The 22881-nt window shown below is 39.1% G+C and overlaps 1 protein-coding gene across 1 annotated transcript; it reads right to left on the bottom strand.

Annotated features, from left to right (window-relative positions):
* Positions 1-273: 273 nt before the first annotated feature.
* On the bottom strand, positions 274-21625 carry LOC109917108 (DGCR8 microprocessor complex subunit). Its single transcript, XM_048593191.1, has 8 exons — positions 21381-21625; positions 17971-18982; positions 16364-16526; positions 13312-13454; positions 9215-9563; positions 7563-7760; positions 3506-3607; positions 274-573 (listed from the first exon to the last, which is right to left on the bottom strand). The coding sequence occupies exons 2-8, from the start codon at positions 18676-18678 to the stop codon at positions 413-415; spliced, it is 1824 nt and encodes a 607-aa protein (XP_048449148.1). The 5' UTR covers positions 18679-18982; positions 21381-21625; the 3' UTR covers positions 274-412.
* Positions 21626-22881: the final 1256 nt, after the last annotated feature.

Genomic DNA, 22881 nt, shown 5'->3' with positions numbered 1-22881 from the left:
AAGGATGGCTTCAGGCAAGAATACAATGATTAACTTATGGTGAAATTGTTGCTGGCATTCGTAGGTCAGGTAAAGACAAACAGATGTCTGCACACTGAATGAGCTGCTGACGATATGCAGTTAACCAAATCTCAGCAACAAGACAACTTTAAGAGAATAAAGATAGGAAAAAAGCTAGCAACGAAAAATTCCTGCAGAATTCCATCTCAATTGTATTAGTACAGACGGACAAAAGCACAAGCTGACTGCTGTCAAGTTCAAATTTAGGACAACGTTCATAAATATTTTACACAGAAGCTAACTTCTAGCTGGAACAGGTGCCAGGAAGGGTGATTTACACCATCACAGATGTTGCTGTGGCAAGAACCTGTAGTCTGCAGAGATGAAATTGAATGGTCACTTTTCATGCAATCTATTCTGATGATCTTCTGTGAAAAATTAAGAAAAGTTCATTATTAATAAACAATAAAATACCAGCTTTATTCTTCGCAAGTTTTTTGCTGCTGGCAGTTCCTGTACCATAGGTTACGCCATCAATAACGACTGAGGCTCCAAAAGGGTCACTTGGATTTTCTGAAAAAAAATACACACAAAGATCTGGTAAGTCAGCACTTCCGGATGAAGAAAATACTTAAACAAATAATGCTTTGTGGAATAATTGAAAGCTAGAGTTTTTTTTATATAAAAAGAGTCACAGAAAAATTTCAAGTCTTTTTGCAAATTAATAGGGAAAAATCTTGACATCATTTAGAGCTCAGCCAAATAAACAAATGATACTTTCCAGATATGAGAATTGCTGACTTTCAAGCTTAATTATTTTCAGGGCTTATATAGTAGTTAGCTCAGATACATGCTTGGTGTAATCTCCTTTGGAGGGGAAAAATAACGGGATGGAGACAATAACAGCACGGTTACACTGAAAGCTTTATCATTAGTTACCATGACAACTAATTACAGAATTTTATACAACAGAAGGAGGCCATTTGATCCATCGTGTCCGTACAGACTCCCAAAAGAGCTACCCACCTAGTCCTAACTGGAACCATAAATTTTACTATAGATTCATTAGGGTACAGTCTTTTCAGGAGTTTGGTGGCACAATGATACGATTTCTACCTCTGGACAGAAAGTCCAGGTTCTAGTCTCTTGCCACAGAGTTGTGCCACAAAATGTGGTTTAAAAATAACTGAGAGGACATTAAGAATCCACCAGATTGCAAATTACACAAGCCAGACAAAGCAGGGCTGGAAGTTTCCTTAACCTGAACAACATTCTTGAATTGAAGGCGTTTTCATGACAATTCCCCAATTTTTGACTACATTCTCATCTTGCTGTTGGAAGATTTGAGCAAGCAATATTAACCCTCAGTCCCGTAATTATATTGCTGAATTCCTTGCATTTGTCAAAAACTTTTGTTCAAAACCATTAATTTTGTCAACGGCTGGGTGATGTGGTTCAAGACAGTGACCATACACTATTTGTAAAAGGAACTGTACTTGGTCATTAATGCCACCACCCAGGGTTTGTAGAATCATAGAAGTGTTAATGGTGCAGAAGGGAGTCATTCAGCTCACTGCGTCTGCACCAGATCGGAACATGTTAAATTGGTGTCAGTCTCCTGCCTCTAGCCTGTACATTGAACAGAAACAATTACTCAATACCTTCTTGAATACCTCAAGTGATCTCATCTTCACCTCACTTCAAGGCAGTACATCCCTAACCCTAACTACACATTATGTGAAAACTATTTTTCTTACTTTACAGTTGCTGGTTTTGCAAAACGCTTGAGTGGAACTGCTTCTCCCCATCCACTGCCCAGATCCTTCACAATTTTGAAAACCTATAAAATCTTCCCTTGGTCTTGGCCTCTCCAAGAAATCAGTCCCAACTTAAGTTTTTCCTTCTATCTGAAGGGTCTTATCCCTGGAACTATTCCAAAATAATTCTTCTGCACTTTCTCCATACTTTGGCATTCTTCACATAATGCGGCAAATGGAGCTGTAGACAATGCTCCCGTTGAGGTTTAACGAGTGTCTTATATAAATCTATCATAATGTCCTGCTTTTGTAATTTATGCCCTTAAAGAAACCAGGAATACTGTGCACTTTATTAACAGCTCTAACTGTCCTGTCACCTTTAATGACTTGTGTACATTTACAGCGGTCCGTCAGCTCCTGCACACCCTTTAGAATACTGCAGTCATTTCTCTGGAACCGTAAGGGTTCCATTCTTGATGAAATTTGCAAGTGTGGAACTCATTAAAAAATAGGTTAAAAGCATCACTGATATGCCATTTTTGTTACTTTTGACATGGATAGGTGAATCTGAGATTTTGCAAAGAGGATCTACTGTAATATTTCATACTGTTTCTCCATGTACTTTGTATCAAGATGCCACACTGCTCACTTCTCAACACGAATTTCACCTGTCACCTAACGCCCACTTCACCAGCTTGTCTGTCCTTTTGGAGTTTTACACTGTCCTCCTCACAGTTGGCAATATTTTCAAGTTTTGTGCTTTCAAACAAACTTTGATATTATTCCCTGTACACCAAGATCTAGATCAGTTGTAGATATCAGGAAAACCAGAGATCCCAATTCTGACCCCGAGGAACTCCCCTACAAACCTTCATATTGCAAAGGGAAGTTTAGTGCTGTTTCATACCCCTTTTCTGATTTCGTAATTATGTTGCTACACTTCCTTTTATTCTATTACTTACAACTTTCCTCAAGCCTATTGTGTGGAACTGTATCAAAAGCCCTATGGAACTCCACGTACACCATTTCAACAGCCTTCCCTTCGTCAATCCTGTGTTACCTCTTCAAAAAACCCCTGCAAGTTAATTTGCCGCTTCCCTCCCTTAAATTCATGCTGACTCGTCTGAATCAATCCCCAACTTACCAAGTGACTATGTGTTCTTTCTCAACTGTTCCTCAAAGTCACCCCACAATTGCTGAGCTGATCCTTATAACCAAGGGTATAATGCTTGCAATTCTCCATTTCTCTGGTACCACTCTGGAATCCAATGAAGATTAACAGTATCTCTGTAATTTCCACTCTAATTTCCTTCAACATCTTGGTAAGCATTTCATCTAGTCTTGATGTTTTATCAACGTTTGAGTACCATTGGAAGTCAGAGCAATAAAAATTAGGAGGAGGCTAAAAACCAAATCTTTCAATGCTTTAAACTCTCAATACCAGCAGCAATGACATGGAGAATTTACAGCAAACCTCTATAATTCTATATTTAAAAATCCAAAGGGCCTTATACATTATCATTTCATTTTTGCACAATTACCAAAGCTTTAAGATTAGCGCTCACCTTGTCAAGTTAAACACATGGTGACCCAAGTTGCATTTCACTGTCGATGAGGAGGGTTTTTCCCAATGCACAGCATTGTGTTAAAGCAATCTGTTTGGTTGGTCACCCTCTTCAATAGTGGCAAATGGATGAGAAACATCTTCAAAAATAAAATATAAAACACACTTAAAAGAGGCAGCTTACCACATTCAAAAAAATTGTAAACAGGGCGAACTTTCAGGACTCTTTGCATATATTCGTGCAGTATGCAGACTTCTGATTTTCCATTTGGGTTAATGACAAACTCTGACAAGAAAGAAAAGGAGGGAGAAAATTAATTTTGATTTAATCTAAAGAAAGCTCCAATCGCAAGTAGTTTTAGATCCTTGCGGATTGCATTTAATACTAAATATTAAAATTTCTTAACTACAATGCAGCCATTAAAGTACCGTCACTAAATAAATAATTCATACAATTGACTAACGTCTCATACTTGTTGAACCAAATTTCCATTTCATGATCAATCCAGTAACGATGATTAATGCAACAAACAAATACAGTTCAAGGCATTTCATTTTTAATTTTACGGTTCATTATCAGTTGTAAAATCTACTTAATGGCTCAATTTTTCCCGATCAAAGATCATTTTTATTTTGTAGGCAACTCCATTTCTTGCTAATTAAAACGAGTTGCTCCTGCTATGCAATAGAAGTCCAATTGAAAGGTGAAAAATCTATCAATAAAGCAAATAGAATACTGCAGAACACAAATAAGGAAATCAATAACTAGAGGTTCTGACATTGTTTAGGTCATTGGTAAGGCTAAAGTATAATGCACAGATTTTATTAGTACACAGTAATGAATAAAGATACAGTAGAAGGATCTCCAATTCTTAGCAAAGGCCTCAAAGTGATAACGAGCCATGATCTTGAATGCTGCAGTCCACGTGATGTACCTATCCCCACACTGCTGCTAGAGGGAAAGATAGTGGTACCGTTGCCAGACTGATAATTCAGAACACCAGGCTAATGCTTTCAGAACATGGGCTCAAAACCAATCATGGTAGATGGTGAAACCTGAATTCAATAAAAGCCTGGAACAAAAAAACTCAAGCAAATGACAATGTAAGCACTGACTATCATAAAAACCCATCTAGTTCACTAATGGTAGGAACTATGCCACCCTTACCTGGACCAGCCTGCTTGTGGTTCCAGAAACCCAGTAATGCGGTTGACTCTTAATTGTCCTCCACAATTATGAATGAGCAATATACAGTCCTAGCCAGCTACATTCATTGATTTTTTCAAAAGTTCCAGGATTTGGAGCAAATGAAAATATATTGCATTTATCTTGTCAAGGCTGAATGGTGAGCGACTTAGTAGTGTTTCCACAAACCTTTATTTTCAGTGGCAGAGGTCTTGGGTTTGGGAGGTCCTGTCAAAGAAACTTTGATGACTTTCGGTAATGCCTTGCCTCCTCCATACACCAGTGAACGTTTAAACTGATAGATGAGATGCCAATCAAGCTGACTGGTCTTTTTTCCTGCACATGAGGCTTCTTCAATGTTGCAGTAACTCCATTCATTAAAAAGCATTCTTACACTCCCGACTTGTGCTTGTAGATACTGCACAAGCACTGGGCAGTCAAGTGGTGAGTCATTTATTGCAGAATTACCAGTGTCCGACTTGGTCTTGTAGTCACAGTATTAATACGATTGATCTAGTCAAGTTTTTGGTCAATGGTTAAGTCCAGGCTGCCAAATCAGGAGAATTAGTCAAGAGTAATGCTCAGATCTTCTTGTTGATGATAGTCATTGCCTCACACCAATTTTATTATTCAGATGTCACTGGTCGGGCCAGCATTCATTGACCACCCCTAGCTGCACTCAAATTGTGCCGAGTTGCCTACTTGAACCTCTCAGTCCAAGTAGGTCGACCCACAATACCATTAGGAAGAAGTTCCAGGATTTTGACCCAGTGGAAGTGAAGGAACAGGAATCTTAAGTGTTGAAGCTACACTCATCCAGGCAAGTGGAGAGTATTCATTCATTCTCCTGACTTGTATTTTGTAGATGGCAGACAAGATTTGGGAAGTGAGCTGGTGAGTTACTCACTGCTGAAGTCCCAGTCCCTGTTGTACTCTTACAGCACAAGTCTTTTATGGCTAATGCAATATGCCATTGAATGTCAAGGGCAATGCTAGATTCTCTCCTGTTAGAGATGGTCACTGTCTGGCACTTACGTAGTTTTTATGTTGCTTGTTGCTTGTCAGCCCAAACCCAGAGTGTCCAGGTCTCACTGCATTTGGGGATGGACACCTTCAGCCTCAGTTGTCATAAAATTGTGCTGAATGTAGAAAGAGAGATGCTTATTGATGATGGACTGATCTTATGGGGGGGGCAAAGAGAAGGTCACTGATGAAGCAGTTGAAGATGTTTGGACCTCAAAATCTAAGGAACTGCTGCAGGAATGTCCTGAAGGGTGATGACTGACCTCTAACAACTACAAACAGCTCCCTTTGTGGTAGGCATAACTCCAAAGAGTTCCCCCCCACCACAGTATTGCCAATGACCCTTCCACCACTTGACCAATTACTGAAATTAGGCTGAATGGGTTGGTCGTTGGCTGGATTAGATTTTTGCTTCATTTTTCACAGACAGGATGCACTAAGAAAAATTTCAACATTGCCAGGTAGATGCCAGTGCTGTATTTGTGCCCGAACAGCTTACGAGAGGCAAAAAGCTTCGTTCTGCAGTACACTTCTCCAGTAGAAGAATTAGATTGTAGTTGGGACCATTAATCTGTTGTGGTATCTGGTACACTCAGCCATGTCTTAATGATATGCAAGGGTCTTAATGATCCTTCCCATTCTGAGAAAGGGTCACCAGACCCGAAACGTTAACTGATTTTTTTCTTCAGATTCTGCCAGACCTGCTGAGCTTCCAGCAACTTCTGCTTTTGTTCCCAATTTACAGCATCCACAGATCTTTCGGTTTTTAAATGTAGAATGATCTGAACTGATTGGATGACCAAGGTGACCAAGATGGATCACCTACTTGGCAGGTCTGGTGAAGATGGTTGCTTAATGGGCAAGTAGATTTTTCTCAAGTTCTCAGGTGTCTAACCGGAACATAAATTGGCGCAGTCAAAAACTCTGAAGCAGACTTTTAAAACTGGCTTTTCAGCTAGCAGGAAAATTTGCACTCATGCTGAGTGATGTATTTGCTTGAAATAATGAAGCTTAATGCAAACATGAACCAGCTGCAAATAGGAAAATAAGGTGAATCATTACAATTCCCATTTTTACACTTATTCAGAGGACGAGCAGATACTCTGAATTTCCAAGGAGAAAAGATCACCAGATTTTTCTCTCTCAATAACCATGGAATCCAAACCCCATCACCTTTCAACTAAAAAAGGTTGCCAGCCATTAAGTTCTAACTTTTTATGCTGAAGAACAATGTTGAACTACTACTGCAGATCTTTATAAATGGTCTTCAAGCATAACTATCTCGAATAAACAGTAAAAACTCATTCCTTCTCCTTCACACCCATATCTAAATTTCCTGGCTCAGACAGCATTTCTACAATTGCAGACTGGGGGAGGGAGGAGTGGAGAGTGCTTCCCTTACAAAAATGACATTTTGCTGACAGTGGACCAATGTTCCCTCCATTTTTTCCTTTATTGTATGCTCTTGAAGATTTCTGTCCAGCCATCAAATGTGTTATCTTGTAGGAATGCTGGATGCATGCAGTCTGTTGTTCAATACACCACATTGTGGTTTGTTGGCTCGCCGAGCTGGTTCATGGTTCCGCAGATGTTTCATTACCCTGCTGGGTAACATCATCAGTGCAGCCTCTGATGAAGCGCTGGTGTGTTTTCCTGCCTGGTTTTTAAAACTCTGGAGTCTGTCGAGCTGGATTACCTCACTTCCGGTTTTCCTTCGTAGTGGAGTATAAATTCTTTACACAATTAAGAGGTGCGAACATATCCAACACAGAAATAAAATTGAAAAACAGACTTTTCCCCTCCCTTCAGCTCAAATTACATGACTACGTATGTCGAAGAAAAATAAAAAAAATCACTGGAGCCAGAATAAGAAATTGGTCCTCAAGTTCTAATATGTGAACTTATAAATCAAGCTTGTATACCATTTTGTTTGCATGCACAGAAGTTCAAGTTCACGTTCTGAAAGATGCTGCAAGCATTATTAAAACAGTTCATATTAGAAGATGGTGAAATGTTCACATGTTGCTTTTACCTTTTTTTGTGGGTGCATCCTGAACAGAGAGAGTAATGAGTTTTTGATTGGCTGGCAAAATTGGCCGCTCAGCTTCTGCTTGCTTCCGTTTCATCTCGCGGTTAAACTGACGCCGTTCAGCCCAGGTCCGGAATTTCTTCACAGTGACTTGCTCAAAATCAAAGCGTTTTTCCAAGTATTTTTTAAATTCCTCAAGAGCTGAATAATAATAAATGGGATGTGAACAGTACAAATCCATGTTCAGTGTACTTTGCTAGACTAATAATGCCAAGACATACCTTTGGACTGGAAATATAATTATGCATAAAATATAAAAAACCTTACTCGAGATTAACTTGCACTACTTAATAATAATTGCTTGGGATCGCAAACAATAATGGAAACTATTTTGACACGGAAAGATTACCAACTAGGTTTATGAACCTGAAGTTTTAAACAGTCTTCTAAGAGCACCTGGTTTCTGAAGCAAGAAGAATCTAGTCCAACCATAAACAGCTGTGCCGCTGTTAAATATGAAGCTTTAGAAAACCTTAAAGCTGCGTGTTTAGATGGCCAACCAGCCAGGTAACATGACGACTTCTAGCACAACCTAAAATTCATGGTGATAATATGGAATCTCATCCAATCTCACAATGCAAGGGGATTGGAGACCAAAAGCACAGACTTTCATTGCCAAGAGAATTTCAATTTAGGGGCAAGGATGTCTGGATGCATCTGTAGGGCCTTGGTAAAACTGTATCGGAAATATTATGCGAAGTTTTACTCTTAACTAGGAAAATATATATTTGCCACCAAAGGAGTTCAGCAAAGGCTCATCAAGCTGAATCCTGAGATGGCACGTTTCTCAGATGAGGAGACATAGGGTCAATTAGACCTGTATTCATTGGAATTTAGAAGATTGACAGAGGAACTCAAACATATTCAACTCTGATAGGGCTGGACAGGCAGTATGCAGGGATGATGTTCTCCTTGACCAGGGGTATCTAGAATAAGAGCTCTCAGTCTCAGGATACAGGGTAGATTATTTAGGACTGAGGGGAGGAGAAATTTCTTCACTTGAAAGATGGTGAACCGACAGAATTTTCTTCCACATAAGGCAGTGTAGGTCAAGTAACTGAAATATATTTAAGAAAGAAATAGATTTCTAGAGACTAAAGTCATCGAGGAGAATGAGGACAGAGTGCAGAGTTAACAAAGAGGGTCAATGATCATATTGAATGGAAGGGCAGGCTCAACAAGCCAAAGGTCTATTCTTGATTCCATTTCCTATCTTTCCATAAATGTAGTAATATGTGCAAATTTTTTTTAAAATGTAATTGTAGGATAGTGCAAAATCTTAAAAATGCTGAACCTCAGGTATGCCATCAAGGGACAGCACAATGTGGACTTGATAGTGCCAAGAGAAAGGCAGCCTGCAACAAAAACAAGTGATTGAGTCACTGCACATTTCCTTCAACTAAGTAAAGTCCAAATACTAAAACTGGGAGAAACCTGGTAGCATGTCCTCTTTGCCATGGACATCTTAAGTGTTAAAAAAAAAATACCAAAGGCCACTATATACATTCACACATCCACAAGGTGAAACACACATTAAATGCCTAGCCCAAAGAAAAATCATCACCTATTTGAAATAAGATCAAGAATGGTCTTACCAATAGATTCTTCTTTGCATACTTCTACTTTAGCCTTCACCTGTCCAAGGGCTCCTGCTGCAATGATTCCACCCATGGAGTCTCTTTCATCTAAGGATTTAGAGCATATTGTACCCGAGCTATTGTGAGGTGCTGAATTAGCAAGGAAGTCTTGATCAGTCGCAGTGCAGTCTGGTTTCTCATTTACTTCTAAAGGTGTGCTTTCACATTTATCTGGGGACATTTCTCCATTTGTGGTCACTTTCATTATCTCTCCATTACTAGCCAGCTTATTCTGCTCTTTTTCTTCTTGGTCTCTCATTTTCATGTAGTGTAGACAGGGAATGCTGCTCTGTGGAGGATCATGTTTCTGCATAGAACAAAAAACAACTTTTCACCGACTGATGTCAGATTTCTAATTGAACAAATGATTTGGTAATAATAACTGAACATGATTACTGATCCAGTAAAATTATTTGCATGGAAGGACCAAAATAAGATCATAATGTCTAGTACCAAAATGAACCCAGAAGGAAAGCTAGGTGTCAGCATATTTCCATTGCACATGTCCTGGCAAACAACTCAGTTGAAGGCACCAACAGATTGCATATTGTCTAAGACTGAAAAAAGGCAAATAAAAAAAAAAAAACATTAAGGCTGGGAAAATAAAATATATATATAACATTCAAGCCACCTCAATTCTTCTTGCATATCACACAGAGCAAATTCTAACAGTACAGTCCACAGGTGTTGCAAAAGATGAAGCATTCCCCATGGACAGATGATTTGTACTGCCGAGACAGCGAAAGGGAGAGTGACAATAAACAACACCATCAGGTCTACGGAACAAGGGGAAAGAAGGTGTTATGGACCAGACCAGATGCCCCAGAGTATATTCTGGAGATAGCCTAGACCCTAGCTTTTATAAATGTGACTTTTAAAATAAAGAAGAGTGCTGTGTTCCAGAGAGGATTTGATTGGTTCACCATTAAACTTCAGTCAAAATCCACACTTTATTCTTACACAGTTAAAATACAAAAAGAATTGGCATAACTTTACTTTATTGAAATATTTAACAAAATAATGTATCACTTAACCACTAATCATCAACTATTCCAGTACAAGCAGCATTCCATAAAACACACCCTTGGCAAAGGCAATTCAGCAATAGTTATACAGTTACTATTCTCATGTGCTGTCTCTCTCCAGTCCAGAACAAAAATACCCAAAGAGACAATCTGCCTCCTTTGATTTTTGAAAGGAAACCTCGTTGCCTAAGACTTCAGTTTAACAGCGGAGAACACAAACTTTTAGCTCCAACAGCCAGTTACAAACACCAACTGAATGAAAAACCAAAATTCTTTTGGGTCTGTGTCAGCCTGACACCACCCACTCATGATTCTTTGGTCTGACTTTAAAAAAAAAATAGCCAGGGAGAACTCAAAGTGGTTTACCAACTGCCTGACTGATGAAACATTGCAGCACCACTGTGACAATACCCCTCTGCAAGACAAATCACATCTCTTAATAGGGTCAGTACTGTCACAAAGGAAAAAAAAAAAAAGTGTTGCAAAGACTAATTCTTTGAACAAATTCACAGGTAACATCATTTATCGTTTTAGTAGGTAATAGTGCAGGTGAAGCATGAAATAAGAAAAATGAAGTCTTTTCCATTTGCTTTCCCAGTTAAACACACAAACCAATCTACTGCCTTCAAAATGAATATATTACCACTGTGGCTGATTTTCTAGAGTTAAATTGGCAGAATGGGTTGAAAGAAGAGAGGAGGATTGGTAGCAATAATAAATCATAGCATCCATGCTTGGCACAAGAAATTTAACATTTATTGGGTTATAAGAAAATAATTCAAGTTATGTCAATGGCTTTCTGGAGGAACACAGAATTCAATAGAAAGGTCAAAAATAACCAGAGTTTAATCCAAGGCCTGAGCAGTCTCAACATCGTCAGAGGAACAAATGGGATAGTGTAAATAAGACTCACTGATGAGCAGCATTTGTAACTTGTTGACTGGGTAATTTGTTAGACTTAGTGGTGGATTTATTTACATGACAAAAAAAAAAGAAGTGCTACCCAGTTAATCTCTACAAGAAAGTGCACAGATGCCAAAAAAAAAACTCACGTTAAGTCAACTCAAGTGACCTATTTTCTAATCAACCTGGTCAGAGATGTTATTAAACATCTCTGGAGCTAGTGAGTCTCAAACTCAGTCTCCTGCCTCTAAGGTTGGGACAGTACCACTGTGCCACAGGAGCCACTTAAAGCACTAGTAAGATATGAACCCAGGATCCTACTTTGTACCAGGCAGGTGCTTTAAACAAACTAAGCCACAGTGCCACCCAAGTTTTATTTAACCTATTTTTCTAGAATTAGAATTAGCTTTCGCTTTCATTGTCACGTATTCACTCGCATGAGTACAGTGAAAAATTTACAAGCTGCCACTTATGGTGCCATCTTAGGTCCAAATGTACCTAGGCACAGAATCTTCTCACAAAAGCAGAAAAACAAAGAAAGCAAGCCAAGAAGTTAAACATTACAGATCTTCTCACTAAAGTACTGAAAATTTAAAGAACCACAGTTAATAGTTCAACATCACTGCCCTGGGCTTGCATTCTCCCTGCTGCCTCGGGCTGCCTGTTCCCACTCACCACCGGCCACCTGTTCCCGCACTTGCCTCAACCTATTTAGGGACATTATTACACACCTCTGGAGGAAGTGAAACTTGAACCCAGGCCTCCAGGTCCAGGGGTAGAAGTGCCAACACTGCGCCACCAGAGGGCCCTTTCAACTCAAGTGGAGGCATCTACACCACACTGATAAAGCTGCTGATCAAATAAGACCCAACACTATTATCGCATAACAACAAATACTGGTCTCAGTTATGCCTATGACCCAAGGATAGCTCAGTCCTAAGACATCAGTGCAGGATTTCCTCAGAATAGGGTCTTAGACCCAAACATCTTCAGTGACCTTCCCCAACACAAGGTTGGGAATGGGGATGTTTGCTGACAACATCAAGTGCAGCACTACTTACAACTCTTCATTTACTGATGCAGTTCATGTTCACATTCAGTAAGGCTGGGGTTGATAAGTAGCAAGTAACAAATGCCACACAATTGCTGGGAAATGACTTTCACCAACAAAAGGAGATCTAATCATCGCCCCTTGATGTTCAGTAGCATTACTATCACTGAATTCCCCACTGTTAACATTCCAAAAATTACCATTGACTAGAAACTGAACTGGATCAGCCTTGTATATCTCAACAGCAAGACACAGGCAATTTGTAGCAATAACTCACCTCTCGTCTCCCCAATGCTTATCCGCTCTCTCCAAGGTACAAATCCTAAGTGTGATAGAATGTCTCCACTTGCCACCTTCAATGGCACTGAAGAAATTCCCCACCATTCTGGACAAATCAGACCACTTGACTAGCACCCCATCCATAACCCTCAACATCCACTCCCTTAATCAATGCAGAAGCACATCAGTGTGTACTATTACAGTGAATTAGACTGCAAGGGTTAAATAGGACTTTTCATATTTATAGTTAAAATAAAAAGCTTGCTCTCCTGCTATTTTGCAGTAATATAGGATTATAATCCTGTACTCGGTCTCTGGTGGTCGTTTATCAGTAGTAACAACATCACCTATAAAAGTATACTGCAGTAACACACCAATGCATCTTCAATAGCATCTTACAAATCTACAATCTTTATCACCTAGATAGATAAGGGCAGTAAATTCATGGGAAATATCACCTCATGCAAGTTCTCCTCTAAACTGCTCACCATTCTGACTTGGAAGTATACTGTCACATCATTGTCACTAGTTCAAAATCCTAACACTACCCTTCTAACAGCATTATGGATCACCCTATACCCCCAGGACTGCAGCAATTCAAGATGACAGCTCAATTAGAAAGGGCAACAAATGCTAGTTTAGCCAATGATACTACATTCTATGCACAAATATTTTTAGGAAAAAAAAACAGTACGCCTCCAGATTCATAGACATTTTCTGGACACAAAATCGCAGTCTTGATCAGAAAACGAAGCATACAATTATTTTCATGACACATTACCGAATTTATCTCCTACCCTGATGCTTCCGGTTCCTAAGAAATAAGGTCGTGACCAGGTAACCACTCTGGTTTCCCTGTGCAGGTAAACTGGAATACCAGAATTATGGAATGTCATGATCCAGCCATCAGGAAGGGGTTCACTTGGTGGACGGCCACGATCTATAAAGGTTAAAACAAATTTAATACTAAGAAAAGCCCAAGATCTCTTAATTCAATCACAATACAAAGATAGAATGCAAGTAAAGATGGGGGGAGGTGGAGGGAGCATTTTTTAAGGTGAGAGGACAAAGATTTAAAAAGGATGAGGGGCAACTTTCTTTTAAAAAAAAAACTACATAAGTTCATATGTGGGATGAATTGCCAGAGGAAGTCGTAGATGCAGCTCCAGTTACAATGTTTAAAAACACTTGGATAAGTACTTAAATAGGAAAGGTTTGGATGGAATTTGGGCCAAATGCAGGTAAGTGGGACTGGTTTAGTTTGGGAACATGATCGACATGGACTAGTTGGACCAAAAGGTCTGTTTCCATACTATGTAATGCTGTGAAAATATTGTCGAACTGACTGACAACTGTGGCGGTGACCAATGAAAACTGACAAAAGAAAAAAAAACACCACACATGGCTTACAAAAACCCAACTGAGATCATAATTGCAATGGCTGCTATAAAGAGCATGAAGAATGATTGGATCCAACTGCCACTAATTTTGTTGTTGAAGCATAACCCCTGGCGGGTTGTACTTGTGAATTAACCTTTTAATTGGTGAAACAGGAGGTTTGGTGGCAGAAGTAAAAGGAATGATTGGAACACCATTAGAACTGAAACCAAAGAATACTCCAGGATGGAAATTTTAAATGAAAAATATTTAGTTTCCCAGATCTAAATGAATTGTCTATCTGAGAAATAAGAAAATAGAGAGAATTAATCTAAAGTACATTTCCTGATAAACCCATTTCAGTGCACCATAGGTATAAATCCAGGTTCAGTGAATCTACTGAACTTTAGGCATGAGAACACCATGTTAACATCAAGATTTGGCAAAAATTACTGAATTACCTTAATTTCTCTCAGTTCAACTTTTCTCCCCTATTCTGACCAAAGGTCATTATTACCTGAAGTTAAAGCTCACAGAACTAAGAGCAGGTATTGTCCTGATGAGGACAGTGGGTGAGCAGCAGGACAAAGAAAGTAGGGATCATGGACAGGTAGCCTAATTGGCATGAAGCAGCATTCCAGAAGGATCTGCAATGGGGCTTTGACTATTTGTTGCATTTATAATGTCTCAGAAATGTGGTTTCTAGCCCATCATATAAGTTTGCTAACAGCAAAAGATAGTTGTCATTTTAAGCAGTGTAGATGGAAGCATAAACAGGGAATAGTAATACATTAAGTGAATGAGTAAAAGAATGGGAATTGCATTTTAATTAATCCAAGTGTGAGTTCATCCACTTCTGACCTAAAAGGATCGTTTCAAAATGGTTAAAGGTTAGAAACAGAAAACCAAGTGAATTCTGTATTTGGCATACAGGCTACTAAAATGTCATGAACATTCAGAGAAAGTTATCAACAAGTTTTTGGAATGCTATGTTTTATATTTAAAAGGGCTACAGTATAGGGATTAGAAGTCATATTGCAAAGCCCAGCTTACTTGGTATGGGCTGTTTCCTTCTGGGCATCTCACCTTATAAAGAATATATTAACACTGGACAGAGTGGATTGACTAGAAAGATACCTGGACTCCAGTAGTTAAATTAAGCAAGATTACACAAACTTCGGTAATATTCCATGAAACATAAAATATTAAGTACTTGGTCAAAGTTTGTAAGATATCAAGAGATTGGGGAATCTAGGACGATGGTACGTTGTGCAAAATCTGGAAGCATGGCTTTCAGGAGCAAAACTGGAAAACACATCTACGCTCAAGAGGTTATCAAAAGTTTTGAAACTTGCTTCCACAAACAACAATTGCTGCCAAGTCAATTCTTTAGTGTAGATCAGAGGCTGATAGCATTTTGTTAACCAAAGATTAGCCACGATTTCACTGAGTGAGGAACAGACTGAAAGGCTTACCGTTCTTGTGATAGTTAAAAAAGGACTTTCACCTGCAATAAATCTATTGTACGCCAACTACACTTCTATTTGATTTCAACCTTGGATGTAAAACATGGTTAATAAGTTGCTTGTTCTCAAATACCATCCAGTACCCATTTAAAAAGTGTACTACAAATCTGACATTCCTTTAAGTATTGGTTAAATTTGTTTCATCAGTTAGTCCTATGTGGTCTGACAGTAATCAAGGAGGGACTATTATAAACAAAGGATCATGGATGCTGGAAATCTGAAACAAGAACACACAGTGCTGGGAAACACAGTGGGTCTGGTAGCACCTGTAGAGAGAAAAACAGAGTTAATATTTCCACTCCAGTGACATTTTCTCCTGACAGATGCTGCCAGACCTGCTGCTATTCCCAAGAGTTTCAAAGGCACTGATGCTGGTTGAGCTTACTCCCATTAGCCAACTCTACAACTTCAACTTTTCCTTCAGAAAAAAAAAACTTTTATAATGCAATAGGAGTTTGCACAGTTTACAAGTGTATCACAAATAACCTCCCAATCAAGATATTGCTGGAAAACTGACATTTCAAGAGAAATCTCATAGGATTTGAGACAAAAAAACTCTTGATTGATGGAAGCATAATCTATAATTGTACAAATACTGTTGTACTGTTGCTGAACCAAAATCCTTAGAAGACCCAAGGCTCATATTCCAGGTTGGCAATTTAATTTAGACAGGGCTGGAGTTGGGGTGTTTATACACACAAAAACAAAAATCAGTCAGAGTTACACAGTTTGTTACTGACAATGATGCCTGGAAATTGTGTAAATGTGGATGGTCCTTAAGGATAAATTATGTTAATCTGTGACACTGTTCGTAGCAAAATCTTTGGCCAATACAATGATACTTGTGAAAAATTGTCATCTTAGCAAGGTTTGGCCGGAGTCTACTAAACTGTATAATATCTTCAACAGATTAAACAAAACCTGTTAGCTTGTGTCATTCACTTACTTTTTAACACAGTTTTAATTTTGGTCATCATTGGCTGCACACTTGTTTCTTCATCAGTCTGGTGGTCACTATCACCAGTATTCTCCTCTTCTACCCGTTTCCTCTTTCTGGGAGGAGGTAGCACTGCCTCCAGTAGTGCATCAACATCATTATCAAAATCATCCTGCAAAATACAGCATTGAAGGCCATCCCACTATAACAGTACGAAGATTTCTAAACAGGACATTTCAAAAGAAAAAAACTTTAACTCCAGCTGCACTAACAGGATTATTCTGTCATTTGGATTATGTTTGTTCCTTTAAACTAAAAGATTGTAGGGTCTTACACCAAGTTGTAGAGCATTAAGCACAAATATTGATCATTTCCCAGATGTCTGAAATAAAATACTTATGTACACTAAGCCAGATGTTTAAATTTAGAGTCTGATATTCCACTGACGAATGAAGTTGTGGCTCACTCAGCAACTAGGAATCACTCAAGTGTCCTCACTTTGTTTCCGTGCAACTTGAAAACATTTTTAATCATACAGAAATTAATTTATAATAGAAGGAAGGCTGTTAGCACTTTAAACTGCTTTGAAGCTATGAAATAGTTGTTTTTAAAAAACACCTCATGAAACAATAACAATGTAGCCGAATTAAAATGGTGAGCCCAAAAGCAAGCTTGTACCTTATCAAGAGACTTTATTACTACAATAACATTAAGTGGAATGCCAGTATTTAAATTTGACGTATTTGGCAGGTCAATAAGTTTCTTTGCAGGACTAAAAATAAGTTACGTATAAAAAATTGGCTTTATAAAGTGGGCAAGTTATTTCAAATTGAAACACACACAATACACTGAAGATACAAAAGATACTTGCTGCACACTTCCACTGTCAGAGTTTAAGGTTCCAGCCTGGGCTCGATGGCATCACTGTATTGAGCTTTATCTAATGCTCTGGTCAGTCTTCAGAGTTGGTTCATCCATACACACCTACAGATGGGTGGACTCAACTCCGACTAACCAATTCATAGACAAGGAACGGGCATCAGAACTACGCAGCAGTTTGTATTTCTGTTCATCCATTATTGACTGAAGGACCACAGTTGCAGAAAGAGAAGCGAAGTAGGAATGGAAGGATATTTTTGTACCAACAAATAAAAAATTAAGACAACCTGCATATTCATTAAAAACACCTTACTAATTATGTGTAAATATAAATACAACTTGTTGCACAGCAGACAGAAATAAATGGACTTCTTGATTAAAATTTTACCAGCTGGAAAGTTGTTGATGGTGAAGTGTGCTGGTCATAATGGGCTAGAAAAACATATACAGGGTTCAAAATACTAAACATATTACCTGATGCATGTAATTAGAAGGAGCAATTAAAAGTCAGAGTAAGCGAACTGCAAATGTCAACAATTAACAAATACTGGAGTATAGAAATATTATTTGCAATTTAATGACAGGATATTTTGAATAAGAAAGGTTACATGCATCAGGCAGGAACAAGGGAGAGAGAGAGAGAAAAAAAAGAGAAGATAGGGAAGCCATTTATATCACACAAGGAGAAGTCACGTGCAATCACATGCACGTGAGTATTTTGAACCCTGCTCACATACCTCAAAAGAGTAACTCAGAGCTTCTTCATCGATGTGATCCTGCTGAATGATCATTTCAGATTTGAAACCTGTTCCCTCAACATCATCAGTTTCGAAGTTTTCTGTAAAGTCTTCTAGTTCATCCAGAACTGCAAATTCCACTTTTTTCTCCTGATTGTCTTCAATCTCTTGCTTACTAGTATTTTTACTACAGATACCCCCTGGCCCCACTACTCTATTACTGTCAAAAGGAGTGCCATGCAAATCTCCATTCATGCTCTTGATAAATTCAGTACTTTTCTCACCAGATTCAAGACCAGTATAAACTACCTGTCTGTCCTTGCTTTTACTACTATCTGTAAAGACAACTCGAATTTTTACATCCTTGAGTAACTTAATATCAGGGGCAAACTTAGGAACAGCCGGTGCATGACGTGCTGTCCTTGGATTCTGTGGACAGCTTTCCGATACTGTTGTGAACTGACTGTTAAAGGCAGTGGATTCCATCGTAAGAAGCCGGTCTTGGCTGCACGTGTTAGAGTCCCCAGCGGGAGTGTCTGAAAGTCCATCACCACCAGAGCCAACGTCCATAACTTCTGCGTCACTGGACATTTGCAGGGGAGGTGGTGGAGGCGGCGGCGCGCTTGGAGGAAGAGGTGGGGGACACGGCTGATTCTCCACATTCAGTGGCTCTTTGGGCATAGGTGGCATACTTCCAAACGTCTCCATTTTTCCAAACTTATTAATTCTAAGCTAGAAAGAATCCTAAACAAATTATATCTTAGTCAAATACCCAACTAAGAAATTAAACATATGCCAGTCCAAGTAAATTTTCTCAAAGTTATGGTACTAAGCAAATTTTTACAGATGATTCAGTTAAGCTGACTACATTGTTCTTTTCATTAAAGTAGACAGCTTTTAGAATCACTGTCTCAATTATTGGAAATCACAATGTATTCAGCTTAATCAACGCCTGCGATTAGATAGAATTCATCATCTTGAGTCCTTGACACCATCTTCTACTGATCACCACCTGCAGAGATACAATAAAATGCAATAAATACTTTTCAACCAAAAAAGATTATGTATGAACTGTTAGAGAAACTCTAGCTGTCAGGATAATGCCTTGCTTTAGCAGAGTACTCAATTTCCATTCTGTTCTCTGTTTAAGCTGTTTTTGCTCATTCATTCATTCTCGTCTACTTTAAGTATTAAATAAATGGATTAACAGCTTTACAGATGCAGTGGAGAAACACATTTTAAACTAATGCATGAAAGCATTTGTACACAAGTACCCAGCAAATACGATTTCAGAGCTGAAGGTTCCAGGTACTGGAAAAAGTATTATCAAGATTGGTTATGTTCTTATTTCTAAATAAGAGTCATGTTTTACAGATGCATTTTATTCCCCAGTTTTATTTAGTTTCCCCCCTGGTGAAGCCAAAATAAAAACTATTCCAAAAGCAATCTTTCATTGTGTATTAAGTCTGGCTAAATAGATATCTCAGAATATTATAATCAGCCAAATCAACAACTTGTAACCTGTCCAAATCCTTTTTAAAATTATTCATCAAACAGTAAGCAAGTAGTCAGCAACTAAGTAATACATACATTATAGTAATGCAAAAAAAATTATACAAATGTAAGTCTTTACTAATCAAGATGTAGATAATGCTTAATGTCAGAGCACATTAAACACATACATCATTTTGACAGAGAGGAGAATTTTATATTTATCACAAACCTCCCAAAGCACAGTTATTCAAATGTAGCCACTACTACACTAGCAAAGTATAATCATACATATAAAATCATAATTATTTTCAAATTTGATACAATAAATTAAGCAGTACAGCACGAAAAAATCCAATCTGCAGATTAATCAAATTCAGCCTGACAATTTAATTTCAGATTTTAAAAATAACTAGATGATTCCAATACATCCAAACACTTGAACTTAATAGTTCATATTCTAATATATCAAAGGAAAAAACAGAAAGCATTAGAAATTGATGTAAAGTTATTTCTAGTGAAAGAAAATTGGTCATATAGTAGACAGTGAAGGTTATCTAAGATTACAAAGAGATCTTGACCAATTGGGTCAATGGGCAGATGGAGTTTAATTTGGAGAAATGCGAGGTATTGCATTTTGGTAAAACAAACAAGGGCAGGACTTATACAAATAAAAGTAGGGCCTTGGGTAGTGTTGTAGAACAGAAAGACCTAGAGGTTCAGGTACATAATTCTTTGAAGCTTGCGTCAAATGGGTGGTTAGGAAGGCATTTAGCATACTTTCTTTCATTGCTCAAACCTTTGAGCATAGGAGTTAGGACATCATATTGAAGTTGATGAGGCTTCTTCTGGAGTATCTTGTCCAGTCTGGTCACTCTTATACGAAGGATATTATTAAACTGGCGAGGGTTCAGTAAAGATTTACCAGGATGTTGCTGGGATTGGAGGGTTTGAGTTATAAGGAGAGGCTGGGACATTTTTCCACTGGAGTGTAGGAGGTTGAGGGGTGACCTCAGAGGTTTATAAAATCATGAAGGGTATAGATAAGGTGAATGGCAGGTATCGTTTCCCTAGGGCAGGGAATTTCAAGTCAAGGGGGCATATTTTTTAGCTAAGAGGAAAAGGTTTGTAAAAAAGGTTTTAAAAAAGGACATGTGGGACAACTTTTTATTTTAAAAAAGTGCCATTCATGTGTGGAATGAACTGCCAGAGAAAGTGGTAGATGCGGGTACAGTTACAACTGTTGAAAGACATTTGGATAAGTACATGCATAGGAAGGGTGGGGAGGGATTTAGGCCAAGCGCAGGCAGGTGGGACTAGTTTAGTTTGGGGTTATGGTCGGCATGGACCATTATGGTTGAACCGAAGGGTCTGTTTCCATGCTGTGTGACTGTATGATAACTCAAATCCCTTTACTGCCTTTACCCCCTCCGAAATGTTAGCTCCCTGATACCTTATATTTAAAAAAAAACAATCGATCTTTTCATAAATTCCAAATGTGCTGAGCCTTTCAGCGATCTTCGCTGTAGCGTTACGGCAGGTGAAACTCGATGGAAGTCACACAGCAACAGGCCTTTGATCAGACTCATTCAGCTTCACTCATTCAACACGAACCCGTATCTAACCAGAGGATTCAGTTAAAAATAAACAAATCCCAGCACCGACTTAAAAAGAGACACTGAGTCCCAGTATTAACCACCCTTCTGTCTAATTTAACATTAAAAGTTAAGCGAGAAACCAGAAAGAACCCCCCTCCTCCAGGCCTGATCCGAGGCCTAGCCTAGACTTCGACAAAAACAAAGTATTGACTTCGCGAAATCGCTTCTCGGAGATTAACCGTGGTTTAATGGTTAACGATTAAATAAATAGTATCTTCAATGCTGAATTTATGCTAGCTTAGTGCAAAAATAAAATCCTACCGTAAAAGCTCATCACATCGAAAAAACATCAGACAATTTCACGGCCCTCCCCGCACCCAAAACCTCCGGTACCAGCAGCAGCTCCAAATTCGTCAAAGCGCATGCGCGGCATTGATGATTGATATCTCGGTCAGCCAATCGACAGAAGCGTAGCGAAGTTTGGGGGGGGGCACTGGACTGTCAATCATCAACGGAAGGAGCGACGCCGGTACGCATGCGCCACAGGCTTTGAATGACTGGTTTATTGCCCCAATCGCAGCCACATTGATGTAGCCATCCAAACCCGCCTTCTCCTTGCCAGCTCGTTACGACGCCGCTATAATACGCGACTGTCGGTAATTGACGACCCGCCTAACCAATCGCCAACCAACCATCACTGTGACGGCGCGGGATTGGAGTTCATGTCAATCATCGGTTCGTCCCCCGCCCATCAAATGCGCATGCGTTTTATAGTCCATTGACAATCACCATGGCAGTGCGGGAAGGAATCTGTGAAAATAGGTATAGCCTTACTCTACAAAATGGAGATGAGAGATTGCTCTTTTAAAATAGCGAAATGCTTGTTTTTATTTATTTGTAGTACTTGTGCGCCGGTATTTAGGAAGGGGGTGGTCGTCGGTTAGCTCAGCTGGTTGATTTATGCTTTGCCAAGAGAGGCTGAGGTTACCATGGTGACAAATCGAGTTAAACTACCGCTAGTCACTGAGGTGTACAGCACAGAAACAGATCCTTCTGTCCAAGTCATCCATACCAACCAGATATCCAAAATTAATCTAGTCCTATTTGCCAGCATTTGGCATATGTCTCTCTAAACCTGATGAAGGGTCCACTACTGAAGCGTGAACTTTCCTGCTCCTCTGCTGCTGCCTGACCTGCTGTATTCCTCCAACTCTACACTGTATTGACTCTGACTCTAGCAACTGCAGTTCTTCCTATTTCCTTCGAGACCCTTTCTATTCATATACTCATGCAGATGCCTTTTAAATGGTGTAATTGTACCTGCCCCCACCTACATCCTCTAATTCCATTCAAACACCATCCTCTACTTGAAAAAGTTGCCCTTAGTTCCTTTTCAAACTTTCTCCTTAAACTTATGCCCTCTAGTTTTGGACTCCCCTACCCTGTGGAAAAGACCTTGTCTATTCACCCTATCCATGCCTGTCATGATTTTATAAACCTCTATAAAGGTCACTTCTCAGCCTCTGGCACCCCAGGGAAAATAGTCCCAGCCTGTTCAGCCTCTCCCTATAGTTCAAACCCTCTAACCCTGGCAATGTCTTTGTAAATCTTTTCTGAACTCTTTCAAGATTCATAACATTTTTCCTGTGGCAGGGAGACCAGAATTGAACACAATACTCCAAAAATGGCCTGACCAATGTCCTGTACAACTGCAACATGACCTCCCAACTCCTGTACTCAATGATAGTAGGAACTGCAGATGCTGGAGAATCCGAGACAACAAGGTGCAGAGCTGGATGAACGCAGCAGGCCAAGCAGCATC

The sequence above is a fragment of the Rhincodon typus genome, unplaced genomic scaffold (assembly GCF_021869965.1).
Source record: "Rhincodon typus isolate 14 unplaced genomic scaffold, sRhiTyp1.1 hic_rhity00002461, whole genome shotgun sequence".
NCBI lineage: Eukaryota > Metazoa > Chordata > Chondrichthyes > Orectolobiformes > Rhincodontidae > Rhincodon > Rhincodon typus.
Note: the sequence above shows the minus strand (reverse complement) of the source record. Positions and strands in the feature narration are given on the sequence as shown.